Source organism: Copadichromis virginalis, linkage group LG1, assembly GCF_057382275.1.
Source record: "Copadichromis virginalis isolate Kocher_CV1m ecotype Utaka linkage group LG1, C_Virginalis_male_GT1.1, whole genome shotgun sequence".
In the NCBI taxonomy this organism is placed as follows: Eukaryota; Metazoa; Chordata; class Actinopteri; order Cichliformes; family Cichlidae; genus Copadichromis; species Copadichromis virginalis.
Window position 1 is genome coordinate 21,885,603 of NC_140618.1, and position 17,532 is coordinate 21,903,134.

Sequence of the window (17,532 nt, forward strand, 5' to 3'; positions counted from 1 at the left end):
TCAGGCTCAATGACAGACTTTATTTTAGCACCAAAAGCTAGACACAGGGCAAAGGACACTGATGTTGAAGAGAAAAAACAAACAGTATGATTGGGGTTCACACTAGGTTTTGCAATAAGATGGGAGATTTCAGCAATTATAATAATCATTTGTATAATTTAAAGCTCCTCTGTAAAGTTTCCCAAACTCTCCTCCACTTGAACCGGCATTATTATACTCTGTGCTGGTAATGAACACCTCATAATAAATATACTCTCCATAACTAAGCCACATAAGATTTTTTTGAAAAAGCAACTAAAGAAAAAAAGCAAAAAAACCCTTCCTGGTCACATGTTTGTGACAAATCCAATTTTGCAATTTTGGGCCAACAGTCATCTTCAGTTTAAAATAATTGAGAGAATTAAATATTCTTCTTTACATATATACACAGCTGTGCTGTGAACATGTATTCACTTATAAACATATAAAAATACTTGTCAACTAGTCTGATAAGAAAATAATGTATAAAAGTAGAGTAGAAACATTTAATCAAGTCCGTTACTTCAATCGTCTAATTTTTGTGGTTTATATTACAAGATGATGAGTGAAAAACAAACTGCAGTACTCTGTTTGAATGCCTGAACAGAAGTACACAAGTGGGAGGGGAAGGCAGAACATTATACTGGGTATGTGGCGATGGCTGCTCCACAGGTGGCAGGTCCGTTGAGTTCATGTCCCACTGGAGATGGGTTGTCTTATGATGTGCATCTCAAAGCTTCCATTTGTCCTAATTTTCCAACTGGCAGACCATCGGGATGGGGGGGGGGGGGGAGGAAGCCGTGTTACAGAATAATTCAAAGACAAAGGGAACAAACACATTGCCACTGTGTTATTGGAATGGTGAAACAGTTATTTGATCTACATCATGGACTAAATGTTTGACAGAAAAGATGCTTTGCACTGGAATGATCTAGATTGAATGGAGCTCTGAAAGCTTGATTTGCAACAAAGGGATTTGCTAGCATTGCTCGTCAAAGGCTGAGTATAGAATGTAGTTTTCAGTGTTTTGAGCTGAAATCGGGTTAGTTTTCAAGGCTACACAAAGCGCTACCAGTTATTTTATTTCTACTGCTTCTTAGAAATGTGAAAAAAATATGTAGTATGTCCAATGCTGACCTAACCGCCACCTTCGAGGAAAGAAATTCAGACAGATTTGCTACTTTTTGACAAGTGTAGGATTTTTAACAATCCTTCAATCTGTAAGACTTAAAAAAAAAATACAGTAGACACTTCATTTTTGACTAAAATGAAAGCAGAAACCACAAAAAAGATCAAGAATTCACTGCAAAATGCCAGAAACCTCTAATCTCATAATAGCTTTAAGGGCTATCATTATATTTATATACATACTTATATATTCAGTTCATATATGTAAAACCAAACTCAATCTCACACACTGTACTGTGGTGATTTAATAGGTCATTAGAAATACAAAATCACAACAAATGTCACATATGTACAGTAGCAGATTAGCACATGGGAGTAAAGGTGGATATGGCACAACATACACAAAGCTTCATAAGATAATCTCTCTGCTCTGGTCAGACACTGGAAACTAAAGAAAGTCATTAACATTCTGGATACATAGTTTTCATTCAATCTCGGTAGCAAGTACAAATGTCACTACAAGGCAAGAGAAGTCCTTCAGAGTACGAAACATTAATTTGTCAGGCTGATTTAGAAGGCAATGTTTAGTGTTGGGACTCTCGTGTGAATTAAGATTACTGCTGAAGGTAGAGTGGTGTTAAATTTTGGCATTGTCAGTTGTCCATAGCGATGTCCTGGGGACAGCAGTTCCTGGTCAAAGTATTTCAGAAAAGGCTGTCTGAAGTCATGCACGTGGAGAAGGCAGCGGTCAGTCATCCACTTAGGATGTGATGTCAGGCAGAGTGGGTGGGGTGGTAGAGTAGCTGCATGAGTTACAGTGATAAGGCCAACTCAGACAATCACACAGTGGCAGCCGCTCTTGTCTTTTTCTTTCCTTGTAGGTTCTGGCGACGGTGGACATTCCTGTTCTTGGAATTTCCTGGGAGTTGGAAGAGATAGAGCATAGCTATAAGGACCCAGTGTGTACTTTTCCCCCTGTAATTATGGCCAGAGATACTTAATCGGTCTTTAAACTATCATCTATAACATGTTATCCACCAAAAGCACCTTATATCCCTTTAAATCTCCTTCCTTTTAACTCAGGGCATTTTAATAATAATAATAATAATGGATTGGATTTATATAGCGCTTTTCAAGGCACCCAAAGCGCTTTACAATACCACTATTAATTCACTCTCGCATTCACACACTGGTGGAAGCAAGCTACGGTTGTAGCCACAGCTGCCCTGGGGCAGACTGACAGAAGCGAGGCTGCCATAACGCAGCCTCGATATATGAACGATATTTTCACACATATCGTTCATTTTTTCTGGTCCGAATCTGTTGATGAGTTTGTAAACTTGTAGCTTTTTCACATGATTCACTTTCTTTTTACACAGAGAAAAAAAACAAGCAAACCCAAGCACATCACTACAAACCACGTGAGAATGTTCAGTCCGCTTATTGTCCAGATGTGTTTGGGGTGGGAACATTAAAAGTAAATACAGGAAGAAGGTGCTGTGTTCTGAACTACTGGAGCATTTACGTTCATGTCACGGGTTGCTGGAAGTTGCTTGCTGTCACTTGGTTAAATTGAAAACCTCCTCAAGGGTGCTAACAGATTACCAGAGTCACCCACTGTTTCTAGTCAAGGAACCGGGCAGTTAGTTAGTTTGTAACTGATTTCACCTAGCGACAGCCAACAACCTCTAGCAACCACTTTCTAACTGGTTGTGGAATACATATGTGGACTGGTCTCTTGGCCTCTGTTACTGAGTACATATGGAAACTGTTTACATTAAATTTAAATTAACCTTGACTGTGACACTTCCATGACCACATACATTGAAATGTGACCTAATTAATAATTAATTTCTTCATCTTTACCACAATTAATGGTGAGCCAAAGTTTAAATTCCTTTGAGTTTTATCTAATATGATTTTTTCTTTTACACAGCCAGAGATTGTGTGCTTAGTTTTAGCACTCCTTGTCAATAAATGAAGGAAATACTGTCCTATTGCTCCCTGCAGAATGCAGATACAGTTGTTTTATGCTAAAGCCTTCTGGAATATTTTCTAGGACTTTATACTTGAGTGGTGGGGAATTTATATTTTAAAATTCAAAGAATATAGACAGAAACAAAGAAATGTAACTCATCTGTTACAGCAACTGTTGACATAGCTTGTCCCTGTTTTTATAGTAATTTGCTAGGCAGGAAACAAAAGAGCTTAAGAAAAAAAAAATGTTGCTCCTGTAAACATTCACCCTGAGATCCTGCAGTGTGTTTAACAGGGCACTCTGAGGATTAGACATATTATTTTTAAGCAATATGTGCAACATGCCTCAACACTAAAGCTTCCACACTGTTTACAGATACAACACAAAAGACTGACATGTGGACGATATGTAAAACAACACACTTTTACAAAGCACCTACCTGATTACTCTAACCAGCTCGTGGAAAGCCTGGTCTACGTTCATTCGTATTTTAGCTGAAGCCTCCATGTATGTGACCTTTAATTGTCTGGCCAGCTGCTGGCCCTCTTCCTGGGTTACCTGAGGCAAAAAGAAAGATGGTAATGATGACGTGAACCTTCAATGTAAACTGAAGTCCAGGAAGGATCATGCTCTACAATCCATCAACGCAATCACTGTGTTTATAAAAACAATGTTATTACTTACTGAAAAGCTACAAATGTCATAATATTGTAAAATATCAAATATGTCTGTCACATACTTGCCTTTATTCTATGAGTATAGTGTGCAACATCGACCAGTTCCTTTTGCTGCTCTATCTGTATTAATCAAAGTTGCATTCACAGAGGACAATACCTGCTTTAACCGTGACTCCCTTTGGAGTCAAAAAGGAGTCACAGGTCAGCGATCAAGATTCTTGATTTATATCAAGATTCAAGATTCTTTTTCACCATTAGGGGGCGGTGTGGATTTACCGAAGGGAGCGAGGCCTGACTGCACACCAGCGGCTGAAAATTCATCATTTCATCACACTCCTGTTTCCATCCATCCTCCCCTCGACACCAGCCTTTCTGCAGCTTCTTTTATTCTTTCACTCACATCCTGTTGTATCTCAGCAGCTACGCTGCAGCTGCTGCGCTACCACTTTCAAGTATGCAAATGCAAAATCCTCCCGACTGGTTCGTATTATCTCTTCAGCTGATCAAACCGGGTACATGTGAGCCTGTCAGTGCAATCTGTTGGACTTACTTGTCTCTGTAGTTCCAGATCTGCTTTGTTTCCTACAAGGATCATAGGGAATTCGTCTCTGTCTTTCACTCGGAGAATCTGTCTTTGGAATTTGTAGATTTCTTCAAAGCTGTAAATCATAGTATGTGGTGTTAGGTCGTGTTCCCTAAACAAACAGGTTGTGCAATATCTTCTCACATATCGATGAATGCATTCATCTAAAAATGTACATGAGACAGACTTCAAAGCAAAAGGAATGTAGCTACAAATGCCCACCATTACCACACCCACGCGAACAGAACGATCACCCAGAGATAAGGGTCATCGGCAGCGTGCATGAGACAGAAAGGCTAAAACATGTCAGAATATAAAAAATGTCGAATGCATTTATTTAAGGCTCTCTTCTGCATGCTGACTTGACTGCTGAGCCACTACAATAAAGATAGCATGTGAGGGCTACATTTTTATTTTCTGTTGGGTTGAAACTAGCCCTAGTTTCAACCCAACAGAAAATAAAAATGTTAAAAAAAATAAGTAAAAAAAAGGAGGAGGTGGGGGGCCAGAATGGAACAGTGCACCCAGGGCGGCGTTCCAGCATCGGGCCCACAGACAGCTTGGTGAGCACATAGTAAATCTGGAAGGACTTCACTAATATAAATGGAGGAAGGAAAGGCTGTTTACAACATAAACATTGGGAGGAGGCTGTGGGGGCAAGGGGAATGCAGCTCACTGCACTGCTGGGCAGGGACGCAGGCATGAAGAAGATGAGTAGAAACACAGAGATCACAGCATAAACTCTATAAAGTTTCACATAAAACACTATTTTATGTGGCGTAAGCTGCGACACATACTGAGAGACATAGAGACATACAGAGACATACTGATGTATCTGCATATTTTTATTACTTTTTTGCTTCTATTCAATAGTATTAGTGAAGAGAGGAAGCCTAGATGCTGCTATATGGCGTCAGTTGGCTTTTACTGAAACTGGTGGAGCCTGCCGTTTCTGAGATTATCTACATAAACAGGAGGAACACCCTTTATTCTTTTTAGTTTCACTATTGCAGTAGCCTGTCTTCATTTTCAAAAGATGAATTTGCTTGGCGCTGGCTTAAAAGTGATTTATGACACTTGTTTTTACCAAGGTGACCAAATAAATCTGGCATCCTTTAAATGTTGTTTAAAATCAGAACCAATTAGAAAGTGTGGACTAAAGTTTAAATTAAAGGTCCGTGACAGTGTTACTTTGACTCAGGGTGCTATGCACCGGGGTTTAACAAGTTAAAGGACTCTCTGTGCCTCAGAGTGTTGTTAGTACATACATACGTGCATGTTTCTACTGTATACATGATGGAATTCAGCAGGGATTGCTACGGGATTCTTGTCAACTCCCTTAAGCGTCAACTTGTATAATGCTCTCTGAGCCCATGCGCTATTGTTTCAGCAGGCTTTAAATAGAAAGCTAAGGTGAAGTCAAGAGAACAGGATAAGGGGGTAAGTGCGAAGAACAAAAGAATATGACAACAAGAGCAACAACAAGGTCCGGAAGTAAGAGCAACAAGTGAGAGTATCGGTGCAAGATTTATGGTTTTACTTTAGAGTCGGAGATAGAGGAGGAGCAGCGCACAAGCGTATGTTACTGTAAACAGAAATGTGCAAGGCGTGTGTGCGTGTGTGTGTTTGCACATGATGAAAACTGTCACTTACCTTCCTCTGTCAGTGACTGAGAAGACGAGCAGGAAGCCCTCCCCTGTCCTCATGTATTGTTCTCTCATGGCTCCAAACTCTTCCTGTCCAGCCGTGTCGAGGACTAGAGAGCATGAACATGTGCGTTGACAAAAAAAAAAAGTACACACACACACACACACACACAGGGTAGCTCACAGCAAAATAAACTTCTGAAATCAGTTCCTCAAGTGCAATAGACTTCAGGACAAAGGAGCTACGTGTGCGTCTTTGTACTTGCGTATTTGCACTGGTCGTGTTTATTCAGCAAAGTGCACTTACTGTCGAGCCTGGCCGGCCTTTCGTCGATCACACACTGCTTGGTATAAGAGTCTTCAATTGTCGGGTCATAGTCAGTGACAAAGTACGACTGTAGGAGGCAAAGAAAACGACAATAAAGGTGGATAATATTTTCTTTCTGCCTACTTCTTGTAACAAATGAAATAATGAATTTGTGAATGCATCCGAGGCCTGGAACTGCGTCGGGTTAGACATATCAACATTACATCCAACCTACAGTGCATTTACTTTGTTTCTCCATCTTTGTAGATTTCACATTAAAAACAAACATAAAATGAAATGAAGTGACGTTATTAGATGTTTTTTTGTGTACGTCTTTATACAAAAATGTGTTTATATTTCAACACCATTCATAAAGCATGTCCACAGCACGTTTAAAAATATAAAGTCTGAGTTAACTTTTTACCCTTTTGTTCCCTCCACTGTGTGCTTAAACGCTGCTGAAAAACGACTGTGTGCATTGATCAGGCGGCTTCAAAACTGCCCCTTCTGTTTGTCCTTTTGTTTGAGGTTTAAACACACTACAGTTCCACTGACCTCTACCTTTACTAGCATGCTGCACGCAGGAGGTAAGCACACTCTGTGCGGACACCTGCACGAAAAAAAAAGCCGCTTAGGCTCTGACAGCAGCCTGCTTTTCACGCTAATATCTCATTTACAAGATGTTTCCTCCGTTACCGCTGTAGGCTTTGATTCTTTCACTCCGAGGCCAAAATCTGGTCTCTTAGTAACCTCAGCTGGAAGGGTGGGGCCAGGGCGGTGTTGGAGGTGGGGTGAGGCGGGGGGGTCGTGCATTTTTTACATTTTTCCCATGTTTTGTTGTTCTCGCTCTCCTCTGGGACTAGTTAAGCGGTGACAGCTGAGGGGAGTGCTCGGGGAATGTCAAACCAACACCCTAAAACGCAGCGCGATCACGAGGACATAAAAATCCAGACAAGTTTCCCTGTCATTCTAACAATAGGCCAAATTAAACTTTTACAGTTGCAGTGGCGTTGTTTGTGCCTGAAACTGTATGTTATTTTATGACTCACACACAATCCCACTTATTTTGGGGTTAGCTAGCAGCTGAGGAGACAGAGAGCTCTTGCTCTATGTGCTGTCAGTAGCACATCTCTGAGTAATACGGAGGCGGTTAACGCAACGTAATTTTCATTTGAGAGGGACTGAAACATTTTAGTCAATAAATATTAAGTGATGGTGGCACTGAAACTGCAAAAGCACATCACCACTTAAAGCTACGAGAAGCTCATATATGCTATCAAAACTCTTTTTAGCCTGTTGGATCATTTCTGCAGCTCCATCGCGGATGATCCATGAATATTGTATCTTGGGATGCTCAAATATATTCATGGGATCAAAATGTTTATGCCTTTAAGTCTCTGGTTGATACTGCATATAATCAGATTTCGTGCCTTCTATAGAGCCTTTCTTAGTCCTTAGTCAAGCTCTGTTTCAGTTATAGGGTACTTTATTTTTGTATTTATATATTTTTTGTCTCTTGCAGCTTTTTGCACATGCAGGTAATTTCTCCATCGCACGCTCCTGTCGTTGTGTAGCGTGGAAGCAAGACTGGCCTGTGTCACATCCGTTCACCGCTGTTCAATAATTCATCAGTATTACTGTGCATCCTAGAACTCGCTGCACACTGCAAACCTGCACTGACAGTGTGCCTTCAGACGACGAGACAGACAGAAAGCGAGAGAGAGAGAGAGGGAGAGGAAGGGGGTTAAGAAAAAAACCCCAACAACAAAAAAAAATGCTGCTTATGTTTCTTGTCCCTGCCCACCACCACCTCTAGCACTCTCCCAGCTGTAGCTTCAGCATGTGACCTCGGCCTCACGTCAATCTCTTATTCCTATTCTGTCAACCTCGGGCTACGATGAGCATCGCTCTGCCCTGGCTGCTCCTCCCTTCTCCCTCCTCTGCGCGAGCAGGCGATGGAGATGCTGCACTCCACTCTGGCCGATTGTCTCATTGCCATTTCCCGTGATAGATGAGGCTGTTCTGCAGTGCCAGCAGCACCAGAGCCAGCACTAACAGGGCTGTAGCCCAGCCTGGCTGGCTTTCAGCTCGGCCACAGCAAAGCGATGGGCTAGGTGAGAAAGTGCAACATGACAGGAGGGCTACCAATAACTATATGACATGTGCCAGCATGAATCATGGGTAGTAATATGGCCTATAAATCCACAACTTCATCAGCTGAAACAGGCTCCTTATAACGAAATGAATCTGCTGCATGTCGAGTACGAGAACAGCTGCAGGTTTTGGGAAACAGTAGCTCCCAGACGCTCACCACACACCACAAAGGTAGTATCCTTAAGGTGCTGATCGCCTCTCGGCTCTCTTTTACTTTTGTGTTTTAGCTGTCATATTGTATTTCATCTAAAAATGTTAAACCTACAGCTATGAGCACAACGCACAATTAATAAATTAACTGATAAGCAAAATACTTTTTCAAGAATGTAGGCAGATTATGACTTGACTAGACAGAAATGAAAAGACTAGACGGATTCAGATGAGGTCAAAAGCTTTGACATTAAAGATTTTCTGCAGCAACATTGCAAACCTGAGATAAAATACAGTATACCAGCTTGTGTAATAAATCTTTAATAAACCAGAACAGGACGTGTGTGTTTGCAAGATATGTATTAGGGAAGATAAGGCTGCTGGAGGCGGGCTACAAGACCATCGACAAGAAACTTGGTGAGAAGGTGACAACTGTTGCTGTGATTATTCAGAAATGGAAGAAATATAAAAATTCCATCAACTGATCTTGCCTCATGGGGGGAGGATGATCATGAGAAAGCTGGTGGATCAGCCCATAACTGATACATGTGAGGAAGTGGTAATGATCTGAAAGCAGCTGGGACCACAATCCCAAAGAACACCATTCGTGATACACTACAGCGCAACGGATGGAAATCTTTCTGCACCAGCAGGATATTTAGTTTGCTAGTGACCCAAAGAAAACCATCCCAAAGTCAAGCACAGAGGTGGAAACATTATGTTTTGGACTGTTTTTCTTTCTTTTGCTAAAGATACAGGACGACTGCAGCGCACTGAGGGGCTAATGGACGAGGCCATGCCGTGTAAAATCGCCCCCCCCCTCAGTCAGAACACTGAAGATGGACCATCACTGAGTCCTCCAGTATGACAATAACCCAAACCATACTGCCAAGGCAAAAAAAAGCAGCGGCTAAAGAATAAGCACACCAGGATTCATGGAGTAGCCTCGCCAGTCTTCAAAGATCTCAGTCTTTTAGACAATTTGTGGAAGGAACTGAAGCTTCGAGCTGAGAAGCAGCAGCCAAGAAACCTAAAGGAACCTACTCAGTTTCTAACTTCTATGTAATCCTGTCTTTTGGGGGGTTTTTCTCTTTAGGATTTTTGGTTTATATTCTGTCTCTCCCCACTACAATGACATAAAAATTAGAGACTGCTCATTTCTTCGTAAGTGAGTAAACAAACAAATTCAGCAGAAGAACAAATAATTATTTCTCACATTATTAGCAGCATGGTTTGGTTTCACCTCCACTCAGCAGCAGGACAAAATTTTGGTTTATTTGACACAAATTATCAAATAAAGGTGCTAAAGCTTAACAATATGAAAGAAAACCAGCACAACAGTGAGCACACAACAACACACTGTATGACGAAAAAATAAATCCAGTCTAGTTTAGCTGTCGGTGGTAAGGTGGGTCAAGCCACACTCAGCCCTGGTCAGCTCCACAGGAAGGAAACTCCACCTCTGCAGCACGGAGCTGGCCCGGTCGAGCTTTCGAGTGGTGGTGATGTCACAGATGACATCTTACCCTACCCCGCCTTTCCAGCAAAGTCTGATCCTGTGGCTCAGTCCTCCTCCAGCATTCTAGCTATACATCCCAGCCACACACACAAAGCACATGTACGCTCACACCAGGAAATCATTAAAGGCCACGAGTGGAGGCCCAGTTGATGAGGCTCAGCAGCAGTGCGGCTTTGTGTGCTGAGGCCGTTCTGTATCTAGATGATTGTGAAACAAAGACAGATTGTTTTCTGGGCTGAAACTAAGAAGCTGTCATATAAAGGAGAAAGTCAAGGAAAGGGTTAAAAAAAAATAGGCTACAACAAGGGATTGATTTCTGATCTGCTTATTTTATGATCAATTTCTTTTGTTTGGGTGCCGGTGATGAATGGTTTTCAATGTTCTTAAAATGCCTTTTTCTACCATTTCATATTATATTTTTTCAAAACAATACATAATGTATAAAAAATGTTCAAACAAAGCAGGAAGAAGAGAATCAACAGATTCTTAAAAAGAAGAGGGTTTTTTTTGTTGTTGTTTTTTGCATAATTGACAAAAAAGAGAGAAAAAGAATCCAAGTCTTTGCGCAAATTCCTGTAGATTAATTATCCTTTCAGAAATCCAAGAAATGCAAAAAAACAGAAAAACATGATGCACTGATTCATTTAGACGCACGTCTTCCCCCCCCTCTTTGCTACACGAGCCACGCACAAAAAAAAGCGCTAATTCAGCGTGTAGGTGCTTTGTCGTCTAAGCCACTTCATTGCTCAACACAGGAATAAAACACCAAAGCACCTGGTGAAGTTTGTGCTCTGTAACAAGTGAAGAAATAAAGCAATTAATCCCGACTGTTACGACTGCTGGCTGCCAGCGACGCAAGAATGGGTGATATGTGTAGGCGTGTAATCAGCATAGTGCTTGCATTATGCACCCACTTCCTCCCCACACAAACAGCTATGCTAACACTAAATATAGACCCTTTTCCATCTCACTCAGTTATCCTGCTTGTTTGGTTGTTTGGTTAGAGACGCCGATTTGACTGTTACCATCATTATCTACGCGGAACATAAAACCACTGATTCAGCAGCAGCAGAGATGAAACTGAGATTTTCTTTTTACTACATAATAAAAAACTTCATTAAAAAACAAAAACAAAAAAAACACCCACCCAATGTAGGTTACATGGTGCACCCGCTCACAAGACTGTCATAATGAGAGGGAATGCTGAGTTAAAACAAATAGTCATCAACACAGTTGGGAGTTAATTACCTTCTGCATATGGCTTAATGCCCAATGAGAATTCCCAGACCTCAGCTTTGAGAATCATCAGCCGTAGATATTCTTTAATTAAAGAAAAAAAATGTAGATTAAATACCATTAAATCTTGTTATTCTAGTCAGCATATGCAGATTTGCACTATTCCCCAAACTGCTCATTCCCCGCTCCAGCACACCGCAAGCCTACCACAAAATGTTCCCCAACTAAACATTTTACATTTTATAAGAAAACTATCTCTTGTGATATGTCTGGAATTGCGACCTCGCATGTAACAAACTGTTTATATCTTGAGCACGCCATTCTGTTTTTTTTTTTTTTTTTGTCAACGTAGCTGGTTTTGAGTTCTTAATGCTCACTAGATCGTCACCCAAACGCCTGTTTTGTGCTCAATGAACGAAAAAGTAAAAAAAGAAAAGAAAAAAAAGAAAGAAAAAGAAAAATAGCTCTGCACGAAGAGGTGGGCGTGAAAATGAGCCGCTTGTGGTTTTTGTGCATTTTGCAGAATGAGCTGAAGGTGAGCAGCAAACCTCAGGACTTGTGCAAATCCAATTGAGCAAGCTTTGTCGATTCAGAGCATTTGTGACCACAATTTGAGTGAATGAAAACAGTTCTTACTCACACTGCAGGACTTTTGCCAAATGTATCAAAAGTGCTTGGCCCAGAAAAGCTATATGGCACGGTCAAGGGAAAGCTATAGCTCTCTTTACAGTGAGCGTTCAGCTTACTTCACAAAACTGACCCATGCTCTTTGTTTTGCTGACAGAGCAAGCACAAACTGCTAGATGGACTGAAATATCAGCAGCGAGGAGTAGAACAGGAGTGGTCGCTACATGAAGCGGGGGCGTGCCCCCCAGCTGACAGGTGAGACATGCCATTTGTAAGACTTGTTCGGTGGGCCGGAGCCAAGTTCAGCAATTTTGATTAAGAACACAAACCCCACGCCAGACAGACTGGAGCCTGCCAAGTTACAGTCTGAGACAGAATGTGTAGATCCGTTTCTGACAGCACATCATAGCCAGACATGGTAAATTCATACACTGTACATGCTAATGAAAGGCTTCAAAAAGGCAAAACAGCATAAATATTGGGGGGACTCAATCTGACGGTAAGCAAATACTTGATCAAGCAAGTCTCGATTACCTCAAACCGGCAGGGCAACACTGCCGTCTAAGAAAAGAGAAATTTGACTGTGGGCATCACTTCCTGTCCGAAAAACCATGCAGGTTTAACCTTCTGTGGACCCTCCGGGGCTGCGAGCAGCTGTCTGCAATCAAATAGCCGCCATCAGTGTTTAATGTTAAACAGATGGAAATGAAGACCAATTCCTCTGCAATCTCTGCCCTGCCTGTCCCCCTCCGTTATCGCCTTTCTTTTCATGGTTCACAAAGTTTCACACAAGTGATACAAGAATTGCCGCGAGGAGCATTGTTCTGTCGAGTACCTGGGAGCGCCTGAAAAATAGGGTGGGAGGTGGGGGGGCGTTCAGAGCGAATGAAGAGGTTTGAGGGGGAGTAAGACTGTAAGCTACATGGAGAGGGAGAGCGAGAGAAAAAAGAGGGGGAGGGAAAGGCATTAACTTCCTGTGGAAACACCCACTTTTCCCATGAGCTCATACAAACCAGAAAGGTCACTTATTCAATACCTAATACACATGGAGAGAAAGAAAGCACACAATGTGTCCACTGGCTTAAAGGGCCACGGGGGAGCATTCTGTTATAGCTGGGAAAGCTTTAAGACCGTAAACAATGCTGCAGAGAAATACTCGAACATTAAAAAAAAAACAAAAAACCCAGTGCTGGTCATTTCCAAAAAGCCCTACACCCCTGCTATAAAGTAAGCCAAATAAGCATCCATAGTAATGTGACTTCCATTGAATGTTTACAGTTGGAGAATGCGGTCTGGGTACAGGCGCCAAACGTTGGCATGATGCCGAATTAAATGAACCCCTGCACATCACTCCTACAAGCGCTCTTCCTCCTAATGCGCAACAGATCAATAGTCTTTTTCCTTTAATCATTGCCTTGTCCTTAAATGCCAGCAGGCTAGTGAAGCCCCACCCCAACAGGCAAACCCTCGACATAACACACACATCTATCCAGCACTGTGACCTTACTGGAAATTCAGATTCACTTCACTTCAATTTTATTTATTTTATTTATACAAATCACGACAACAGTCGCCTGAAATTGTAAGGTAGACCCTACAATAATACATACAGAGAAAACCCAACAATTATATGAGCCCCTATGAGCAAGCACTTTGGCGAAAGTGGGAAGGAAAAACTCCCTTTTAACAGGAAGAAACCTCCGGCAGAACCAGGCTCAGGTTCTGCCAGAGTTCCCCATAGGCAACTGAAATGATGGCAAGAACGATAAAACGTAAGGTCAAAATAAAGCATATAACATTGATTTTGTCTTTAATGGTGGTTCTTTTATAATTAGATCAGAAATATTCTAAGAGAGAAACATTACACAACATAGAAATTTACAGGTGACTCACGCTACAGTTGTCTAATGGCAAAAGTGGTGACTGTCCTGACCCATGACCTTAAACAATCATCACTCGAGCTGGGAAAGCTAGTAATGTCGTTGCGCTGATGTATGACAGTCTTATATGGGTGGTGGCAGACTCATGCACTTATTATTTTAGTAAAGATGTAGGTGAGTGTATCTCTTGTTCTTCTTTTTCAAAACTCCAAACAAGTTCCTCTTTAATCTTTTTCATGTACTGTAAAGTCTTTTATAGCCTTGGTTCTGTGGCCCTCCTATAATATTTGATTACTATTATTATTATTCCTATATTTGAGCGTGTGTGTTCGCCTCAAGGCACTTTATATTTAAAGGTAAAGACCCTACGATAATACAGAGAAAACCCCAACAGTTAGACGACCCCTATCAGCAAGCACTTGACAAGAGTAGGAAGGAAAAACTTCCTTTTAACTGAAGGAAACTTTTGGCAGAAGCATTCATTTCGAACTATAATTTAATTATTTCATGAAAATGCCTTTATTAATTCCGTACTGTGATATTGAAGTCCCAACTTTCCCACAAACGTACAATAGTAGTGTTGGAATGATCACTAGTCTGAAACTTATTTAACGAGGTCAAAACAGTCCCTTGCAAATATTAACTTTACAACCTCTATGTGCAACTTAATACCTATTATAATTTCCCAATGGCCACACACTCCACAGCAAAGATATCCACAAAGTCTTCACAATTAAGGAGCACACATAAGAAAGTAAAATAAAACATAAAACACTGATTTTATTTTCAGAGAACTAGTTGAAGTCACTACAACCCAACATTTTGGTTCGACCTCCTACATTTTCAATAAGTACAACTATTTTTACTTTGACATGTTCATTGATTTTTATGTAGGTTTCTTTCCCTGCTTGGGTTATTCGCACTGTTTGACTCCTTCTTAACTAATTCTTGTTGTCATCGCCCAACAATGACTATTTTCATCCAAGTAGCCATTAATGAGGCATAAATGAACGCTACATTGATTTATTACAACTATTCTGGACGCATTGTTAGGATAAAACAAGTCAAGTAGGCTATGCGAGCTGAATGACCAGCCTGCACTCATGGCTTTAGATATGGGGACAGCACCCATGCAGAGAATAAAGCACAGGATAAATGTCCCACCAAGTAGGCCAACTCCTGGTGCAGTCAACCCCCTGCTCTCCTCTAACCTCTCTGGCATTAAGACTTCAATCACTCTGCTAAATATCAATGCGTGCCGGACTGAACACTTTTGAACCCGCTCAAAGACGCAGAATCAAAGCGGTGCCATTTAAAGGCCTTTTTTCTACCAGATCACTTGGCACAAAGCCACCTACTTGCTCTATAGTGGCTACACAGCACACTGTTTCTTTATCTCAGTTTCATAAGCCAATTCTCTTGAATAAGCAGGCGCGTGGCAGACGCATGTGTCGTTCAGAGACGTTCTAGGTGATCGTGCGATCTCACTAATGTTCCTTCTCCCTCTGCATTAAGCCAACCCTAAACCCTAAAGTCACTGTTCATCGACGCCGGTTTTCTCTTTTCGGCTTTTTGCTGTTTTGCTGGAGGGAACACAAAATAAAAGGCTCAACCGAAAAATATCTAAAAAAGACACAGTGAGCCCCTTTGACTGTTTTGACATTTCTTCCGTAATGTCTTCTTTTGTGGAGGCTGGGGAAAAAACTAGACCCATGCGAGGTTGCCTCAAAACTTACAAACGAAATTGGAAAGATCTGATCATTTACAGGTGAAAGGTGCTGACATAAATGTGCTTGACATCATGCATTAAATGACAAAAGAGAATCCAAAAAAATCCTTTTTTTACGACTTAAAACAGTAATGAAGGTTATGATCTGTTTAGGCACAGACCCTCCTAGTTTAGGTACACACAAGCTATGTAATGATACACTGAGCGTGAGCCTTGCTGGTTACCCGACATGTAATACAGCTCCATGTTTACATATGTTCTTGCTTCACTCTGGGCTTTATTCAATTCTTCTTCCTCTGCTTGTGTTTGTGCAGAAGTAGCGCTGCACGCGTGCTCATCGACAAAGCGGCACTGTGACAACTCAGCGAGAGGACACCAGCTACCGCAGTGGCTACGAGGACAGAGAAACTACTGTGTGACTTTCAGAAACCCCACACAAAGTCATTCAGTGGAGTGCGTCTCGCAGTCTATGGTTCTCGGGAAAACCGTATGACTGACCAAATAATGGTAACGCTGATCAGTGATGTAAAATACACAGGCCGTAGTTTTATTTATAACTGAATGCTTATAGCTGACACACGATGCTACAATAAACATTTGTCTCTTATTATCTGCTTTAAAACAAGGCAGATACCTCTAAAACCCTTAACTGTACTGCATCTGAGTGTGTGTGTTATCATCTTCTCCCTTTTCTCCCTACTGGGACAAGCGCTCAGTGTGTATTTCTGCAATGGTGTGCTCTGCTGCAGACCATAATTCCTAGCATGGGGTGATATGTCACAGGAAATGGGTCCACTGACTGGCATCATGTCAGACGCCGCAGCATTAGTGCCGTGTGCTTTTAAACCAGCAGCCCTACATCACAGGCAGCAGAAAAGTTATTACTCCAACAGGCGCCTTCTTATAAATAAGTCCTAATGGATCTGCGCTTCACCTTCTCCCGGTTCCTCTCTGTTGATCTTGTCACCCTGTTGTTGATTCTGACAAACACCATGTCAGAATCAACAATTGTGTATCTGACAATAACTTGTTATTTATATATATATATATATATATATATATATATATATATATATATATATATATATAAAAGGGTGCAAAATGTCAGGCAGTGTGACCACGATATATGCATGCACCTTTTTAGTCATTTATGTTGGTAACTCCTCCCACAGTGATTTTTTTCTTCTTTTTTTGTTCAACTGACACTGTATATATTCAAAGTGCCATCATTAAAATCGAAACGGCGGTTGTCTTTTTTGTGTGCAGGGGGCAGAGTGTCACATTCGTTAACTAGTCCCCCAAAGTCCAAAGAGGCTTGCCTGTGAGACAACAATGTTTTGGTTAGACATACTAAGCACGCTGTTTTTTACACAGCTGTTGACTTTGTGCGCACTGGTGTGTGCCAAATAAAAATTCGGGTTAGTCGACACCAACTGGTGTCACGCACACGGTCGCATACAGTTGCTGTGTGTCAGATCAGCGCAGCAGTCACACAACAGCTGCGTTGCAAACCAAATTCAGATATTCCTGAGTGTATCTACGCGCTTACCTGACGCTCTTGCATTTTATCAGTGGCAGAAAGAACACGAGGCCCAATTGGCCATTGTCGCAGACACATTTGGACAGTGAGTAGTGCTATACCGTCACCTGTTGAGGGGTTGTCTCATTCCGTGCCTCACCTCCCCCTGATGGACAGCAGGTGCCCCACAGGCTTCTGGACACTGTCTGCTCGAGATGTGCCAAATGTCCACCAGCTGCCTGGCAGGCAGTTCAGAGCACGGCATCAGCGACAAGCACACGGACATAAAAAGAACCATTCAGAGCGCTCTGTTGACTAAGGTTCAGAAAAATGTCCCCCTCACTTTTGGCAAACAACAAAAGACGCTTCAATTAGCCGTGT

General features: G+C 41.6%; 1 protein-coding gene across 3 annotated transcripts in view; it reads right to left on the reverse strand.

Moving 5' to 3' along the window:
- rras2 (RAS related 2) overlaps positions 1-17,532 on the reverse strand; it is a 28,707-nt gene continuing 11,175 nt past the window's right edge. Inside the window, exons 1-6 of one of the 3 annotated variants that reach the window (XM_085454614.1) lie at positions 17,312-17,467; positions 6,338-6,425; positions 6,038-6,140; positions 4,352-4,460; positions 3,564-3,682; positions 1-2,065 (exon numbers count right to left, since the gene is read on the reverse strand). In XM_085454614.1, the coding sequence (XP_085310740.1) occupies positions 1,978-2,065; positions 3,564-3,682; positions 4,352-4,460; positions 6,038-6,140; positions 6,338-6,425; positions 17,312-17,449 (645 nt within the window). In that variant the 5' untranslated portion in view covers positions 17,450-17,467 and the 3' untranslated portion in view covers positions 1-1,977. Of the gene's footprint in view, positions 2,066-3,563; positions 3,683-4,351; positions 4,461-6,037; positions 6,141-6,337; positions 6,426-11,408; positions 11,664-17,311; positions 17,468-17,532 lie in introns of those variants that run through there. The other 2 variants (XM_085454629.1, XM_085454621.1) reach the window with 2 other exon arrangements.